General features: G+C 32.5%; 1 protein-coding gene across 2 annotated transcripts; it reads left to right on the top strand.

Moving 5' to 3' along the window:
- Positions 1-467: 467 nt before the first annotated feature.
- Positions 468-2,321, top strand: ATBET12 (Target SNARE coiled-coil domain protein). 2 transcript variants are annotated; one of them, XM_078956953.1, is made up of 6 exons: positions 468-701; positions 1,218-1,365; positions 1,455-1,511; positions 1,577-1,636; positions 1,897-1,982; positions 2,141-2,321. In XM_078956953.1, exons 1-6 carry the CDS (start codon positions 688-690, stop codon positions 2,166-2,168), a joined length of 393 nt encoding a protein of 130 aa, XP_078813079.1. In that variant the 5' UTR covers positions 468-687; the 3' UTR covers positions 2,169-2,321. The 2 variants fall into 2 exon arrangements, with proteins under 2 accessions (XP_078813079.1, XP_078813080.1); XM_078956954.1 differs by lacking the exon at positions 1,897-1,982 and having other exon boundaries at positions 548-701.
- The last annotated feature ends 4,424 nt before the right edge of the window (positions 2,322-6,745 follow it).

Raw genomic sequence — 6,745 nt, 5'->3', positions numbered from 1 at the left:
GGAGGAGATCCCGCCGTCTGATGTGGTAAGGGAGATTGCTCCGACAACTCCCTCGTCGTTCTTCTTTCTGTTCCGGTGGCACACCCATAGAAGGGAAGCAACAACATCAAAAGGGGGTGTTTGGGGGAGAGAGAGAGAGAGAGAGAGAGAGAGAGAGAGAGAGAGAGAGAGAGAGAGAGAGAGAAAGAAAGAAGTGGACCCAAATTAGTTATTTATTTTCTTTTTTCTTTAAATTAAATAGAAAAAATATATCAGAAAGGGCATTTTAGTCTTTTCAGTTTTTCGAGGGACCAAAATTACAAGCAAATTAGCTCAAAAGGACCACCAATCCAAAAAACTCGCAGTTTGGATCAAAACCCCAAAAATTTACATACCACATGACCATTTTTGCAATTTTGTCTGTAATTTACTTTAAAAAAATAAGTAACAGAACTAAAGAAGCAAAGGGAGTAACCCATTTGACGTGAACGTGAAAGGGGCAAAAAAAACCCTCAATAATCGTTTCGCTTTACAATCGGCCACCGGAGATTGGAATTGCAGCCTGAATCTACTGGATCTAATCCCCTGTTACATTAAATCATCGGTAACAGATACTAATGCAACCTTTAGGGTTTACTTCATCATTAGAATTTGCGCAAAGTTTTACCAAATCTTACTAGAAGACGTCCGTTTTTCGTGGATCCGAAGATGAGCTATCGCAGGTTCGATCTCTAATATCTATAAATAAAATGGGCTCTATAGCTATCAATGTTGATCATGAATTCATGATTATCATTCATTACTGGTACTATTTTCTGCATCCGAGTTGATTGTTTGGGGGAATTAGGACATGTTAACAGGATAAACTAGTTTGAAATCAATGCTCAGCATTGCTGTACCATAGTGAAATGGAAAACGCTGAACGCCATGTAAAATCTAAGCAAAAGTTCGGGAATTAAGTAGTTCCTTAACCAGGAAATCATTGATTTGTTAATTCGCATTGTTGATTTGCGTCGACTAATGAAATACATAGCTGTTAATAGTAGTATAGTACCTTCAATGGTGCAAATGTCCCCTTATGGATGGTTTGAGTATGTAGCCTGAAGTCTTTTATAGCTTTTTTGTTGCAAATTCATTAATATAAACTCAACTGACATGTTTGAAAAGGCTCAGATATGAGTTATTTTCCACTAATTACAAAATCATGCACATGATTTTATCTTTTTCTTTTTTGTTAGGGACAATCGTGCATCTAGAAGTGCTGTATTTGATAACCTTGATGGCATTGAAGAAGGTGGTCTCAGGGCTTCTTCATCGTATACAGATGAACAAGAAAATGATAAATCTTTAAATATTCTGCAAGATAAAGTTGTCTTTCTAAAGAGAGTCAGTTCTTCAACTTTAATTTTTAGTAAATCTTGGACACCATTTTTATTTTTCTCAAAAGATTTAAAATTTATAATTGTCTTTTTCAGTTGACTGGTGATATACATGATGAGGTGCAGAGTCATAATCGCATGTTGGACAGAATGGTAAATATACATTATACATAATTTCTTTTATTTAATTATTTATTTATGTATTATTTAATAAACAGGGTAATGGGATGGATTCAGCAAGGGGGATTATGTCAGGAACTATGGATCGCTTCAAAATGGTAAAAAGAATTTGATTATTGTTTTACTTAGTCAACCTTTTTACTCATCTTGACCAAAATGCCCTTTTAGTTTGAAAAATAAAAGTTGGTTGCTATTTTGGGTAAAAAGGAAACTAGATTAACTATTTTGGTAACTGATAGTTATTTTTTTGACTAAAATGCCCTTTTAGTTTGAAACAACAAAAGTTGGGGGCTAATTTGGTTAAAAAATAAAGTACAGGGTCTATTTTGGTAAATGAAAGCGAATTTTAATCATGCAGGTTTTTGAAAAAAAATCAAGTAGGAGAACATGTAAACTTGTGATGTATTTTGTCATGTCATTCTTCATCATATACTACTTGTTCAGGTATGGATATATTTTTTTTAAATATTTCTTTAAAAAATAAACACATTTTATCTTTAAATTAAGGCGGATTTTATTGTTGAAGTATTTTTTTAAATTATAAAATGTTGCAAGTTTGATTTTAGTTAATTATTTGTTGATTGACTTTTTTTTTTTTGCAGGTTCCTTATGTATTATATGTATGGTTAAATTGTATTTTTGATGCTTCTTTTATAATCTATAGACATTTATATATTGGTGTTTGGTTTACAAAATGATTTTTTTTTTTTTTTTTTTAAATTTTATTTTGAATTATTGAAATATGTCTAAAGGAAGTAGAATTTGTCATGTGTTTGGTTGGCAGTTATATTTATTTGTGATAGTGTTAAGCTTACTAATCTGTCTAATAAATTCGAATATACCTTAAAAAAAAGGAATAAAGAATAAAACTCAAAATTTACCATATATACCTAGAAACAATGTAACCTCAAGTATGAAATTTAAAGAACCTTTTGCAATTCAATCACGATGACGAAGAGGAAAAAAACTTGGTTAATTTATTTGTTTTGAAGTATATATAGTTATAATTTCTCTACAAACCAATAAATAATTAATGATAAAATTTAGAAAAACACATTGTAGTTTACTTTCTTGTTTAGAAAATCATAACCACACCTTTTATTTATTTATTTTTTATTTAGAAAAGTAACAAACTTATATTATTTTTTTGTATTTTACTTTTTAAAAAAAAGTCCAAACTAAAGGTTTGCAAAAGATTTAACTGGCTATAAAATAGACAAAACTATAAAATTAGTTCTTGTGGTATCTAAAAATCTTTGGATAGGATCCAAAAAGTTTCAAACTTGCATAGAAGGTCCAAAATCAAAACTTTCCGTGATTTAGGTCCAAAAAAAACTTGAAAAGACGATTATGTCTTTTTATTTTCTTTTTTGTATTTTTTATAATTATTTTAGTCCCATTTTAATTAAAAATAAAGAAAAAAGAAAAAAATATACCCCTCATCCTACCCACCCCGTTTTCTCTCTCTCTCTCTCACACACACACACACAGTGACATAACTCCTTAACTTCATCTTGTTCATGAACTACTGAGTTGTTTTTGTTAGGTTTCATTATCTTTGAAGAACACTTGATGAATCACATGGTCAGAGTCATACACCATGACAAATTTCATTATCACTATCTGATTCTTCTCTCACATCTTTCGTCTATGTCCCCATCACAAACCCTAACCCTAATTCTCTGATTTCCTCCACCGCCACCATTAAATCGACGACATCGCAGCTTCCCTAGCTCCATCTTCAGTGGTTAAATTGACAACCATTTTATGATTTTACTTCAACTTCTGGATTTTATTTGGGATTCAACTTCAACAGTAAAAACCAAGGCGATGAATCAACTAAACCAACACAACTCTATCGATTTGTGGCAGAGAAGAGAAGAGGTCGGCGAAGGTGGAAGGTGGAAGTAGAGGCAGAGACGAGCGAAGATGAAGATTTATGGTGGGGTAAGTATATCGTTGTTCTCGTTTTCTTTACAGTACCCACTTGCAACTGTAATACATAAATCACGCAGAGAGGAAGAAGAATACCACTTTTCTCGTTTTCTTTACACTCAAACCTGTAAAATCAGATTCAGAGTAAGAGCTGGGCACATTTTTTTTCTTTTGGATTCTAACCTGCAACTGCAACTGTGAGAGAAAGAGACCTGAAATTATAAGTATTACTTGTAAGGAGAGGTAGGCTAGATTAGAATGTACAGATCGATCCATCCCAATTGTACAAAGTTGTGATATATCAAATACCTCGAAAGAGAGAATTATGGATTTGAATTTGTTGATTGAATTTTTGGTATGGGTTTCTACGATTTCCGGTATGGATTTCCAGAGAGAGAGAGAGAGAGAGAGAGAGAGAGAGAGGTGGGGTGGGGTGGGGGATATTTTTCTTTATTTTTTAGTTAAAACAATATTGAAATAATTATAAAAAATACAAAAAAGAATATAAAAGGGCATAATTGTCTTTTCAAGTTTTTTTGGACCTAAATCACGGAAACGTTTTGATTTTGGACCTTCCATGCAAGTTGGAAACTTTTTGGACCCTATCCAAAGATTTTTGAATACCACATGGACCAATTTTGCAGTTTTGTCTATAAAATATATCCTGCCAAAAATAGAGGTGAACATGATACATAACCAATTTGTTTTTCCCCATCTATCATTTTTAGTTAATACATAAATTTAGTTACCAATAATGTACAAAATATATCATTTATAATTTCTACCAACCAAACTTGTTGATAGTTAGGTAGTTAGATATTGAAGATAATGTTATCATTGCATTAAAAAAGCAACTCAAATTTCTTAAAAAAATCTTTAAAATCTTGGTACAAAGATTTTCTGTCTTCTAAAGCTTCTAAAAAGAATGAACTTTTAACAACCCTTGCATAGTTGGTAAAAAAGCTTGGTGCTGGGGTGGTAATCCGGAGTTGATTTAGTCTAGAGCTTCTATTTTAAGTGGGTGTTTGGCATAACTTTTTAAAATAACTTGTTAGTTTATTAGCTTTTCAAAAAGCTAATAAGCTAAAAAAATATTTGTGTATTTGAAAAGTACTTTTTAAAACAACTTTTTGGATAGGAAAAAACTAAAGCTTTCAAAAAGCTGGAAAATCTTAGTTTTTTAGCTTTTTAATTATTTTACTCTTAAAAAACAGATTTTCTTATCCAAACATTTTTTCAAATCAGTTTTTCCTAAAAGCCATAAGCTAATAAGCAATTTTCTTAAAAAGCAATTTTGTGTTAAAAAAGCTAACCCAAACATGTCTCTCATTGATCTTAATAAGATGGAAACTATGGAGTTATCTCAGAGAGCTAAAGTTTAGTGGTCGATAGAAAGTGATATAGAAGATGATGAAAATACCTGTTACTTTCACGGTATTATTAATAAAAAGATAAACCAAAGAACATTTAGAGGTGTTTTTTCTAATGGTGACTAGATTGAAGACCATTTTTTGGTAATTTTTTTTCTCATTTTTCTAATAGGTTTTCACTGCCTTGTACTTATCGGATCCCGCTTATTTTGATTTTCCTTCCCAACTTTTTGGATTAGCTCTCGGTCTTGGAGGGGAGATTTCAAGAGATGAAATTAAACATGTTGTTTGGGATTGTGGCTCTGATAAGTCTCCAAGTCCTGATGACTTTACTTTTGAGTATTTTAGAAGATATTGGAGCATGGTTGAGAGTTCGGTTGTGGCAGCAGTGCAACACTTTTTTATTTTTGATTTTTTTCCAAGTGGTTGTAACTCGTTGTTTATAGCTTTGATTCCGAAAATTTATGATGCTAAGTTTGTCAAGGACTTTCGACCTATCAGTTTAATAGGTTGTCAATATAAGATTGTAGCTAAGATTTTAGCTAATCATGTTAGCTTGGTGATTGATGTCCTGATTAGTGAACAATAGTTTGCTTTTGTTTCTGGCTGTCAAATTTTAGACGGTCCCTTAATTCTCAATGAAATTTTATCTTGGTGTAAGCACAATAAGAAAAGAGCTATGATTTTTAAAGTAGACTTTGAGAAGGTGTATGATTTTGTGAGTTGAGATTATCTAAATGATATTCTGGATAAGTATGGTTTTGGCAATAAATGGAGGCGTTGGATTATAGGCTGCATATATTTTTCAACGGGGTCGATGTCGGTCAATGGCAACCCTTTTGACGAGTTTCATTTTTTTAGAGGGTTACAACAAGTTTCCCCTCTTTCTCCTTTTTTTAGTGATGGAGTCTTTGCATATTGTGTTTACTCGGGCTATGGAGAACGGTTTTTTCATGGGTCTTTCTGTCGATTCCTCTATGCAGATTTCTCATATTTTTTATGCAGACGATGTGGTATTTATAGGTGAATGGAAAGATTCTAATATTTCTAACATTGTTTCTATTTACAATGTTTTTTGTGGCGCCCGGATTGAATATTACTGTGCAAAAATATGAAGGTTAGGAGTTTGTGTTCCTTTTCATTAAGTTGAGTTACTGTTCAGTTGGTTGTCCAGCTCTTAAGACTCCCTTCATATACATTGGTTCTATGATTGGAGGTACTATGTCCATTCATATACATTGGTTCTATGATTGGAGGTACTATGTCCAGGTTATAGTCTTGGGATTCAACTGTTCAGACGGTTTCTACAAGATTGTCTAAATGGAAAGTTAACACCCTTTCCATGGGCGGTCGTATTACATTGCTCAATCAGTTCTTGGTTCTATTCCTACTTTTTTATGTCTCTTTTTAAAGTTTCGACTGATATTATTGCTAAGTTGGAGAAGTTGAGAAGTAACTTTTTTTAAAGGGATAGACAAAGATGATGAGAATATCTCTTGGATTGCTTGAGATAAGGTGATTGTTGCAACAGAGATAGGGGTTTGGGAGTTGGAAGTTTCTTTTCTCTAAATAGGGCGCTGCTTTCTAAATGAGTGTAGAGATTTAGAACTAATCAGGCTTCTTTATGGGCTCATGTTGTGAAAGCGATCCATGGGGAAAATGCTATTTTGAATTGTGATACTCTTCCTCATCCAAGATAAGTTTGGATTGACATCATTCAAGCTATTCTTGATCTACGTGTTAGGTAGCTACAAGAAGTTAATTGGTAATGGTGATAATATTCGTTTTTGGTCGGATGTGTGGCTGGGAGAAATTCCTCCTAAAGACTGTTTTCCCCATTTGTTTTTGTTAGAAATTGACAAAAATGTTACGGTGGCTTTTAAATGTAGTATTTTTTCTTGG

Source organism: Lactuca saligna, chromosome 5 (genome assembly GCF_052625555.1).
Source record: "Lactuca saligna cultivar CGN05327 chromosome 5, ASM5262555v1, whole genome shotgun sequence".
Taxonomy (NCBI): Eukaryota; Viridiplantae; Streptophyta; class Magnoliopsida; order Asterales; family Asteraceae; genus Lactuca; species Lactuca saligna.
Note: the sequence above shows the minus strand (reverse complement) of the source record. Positions and strands in the feature narration are given on the sequence as shown.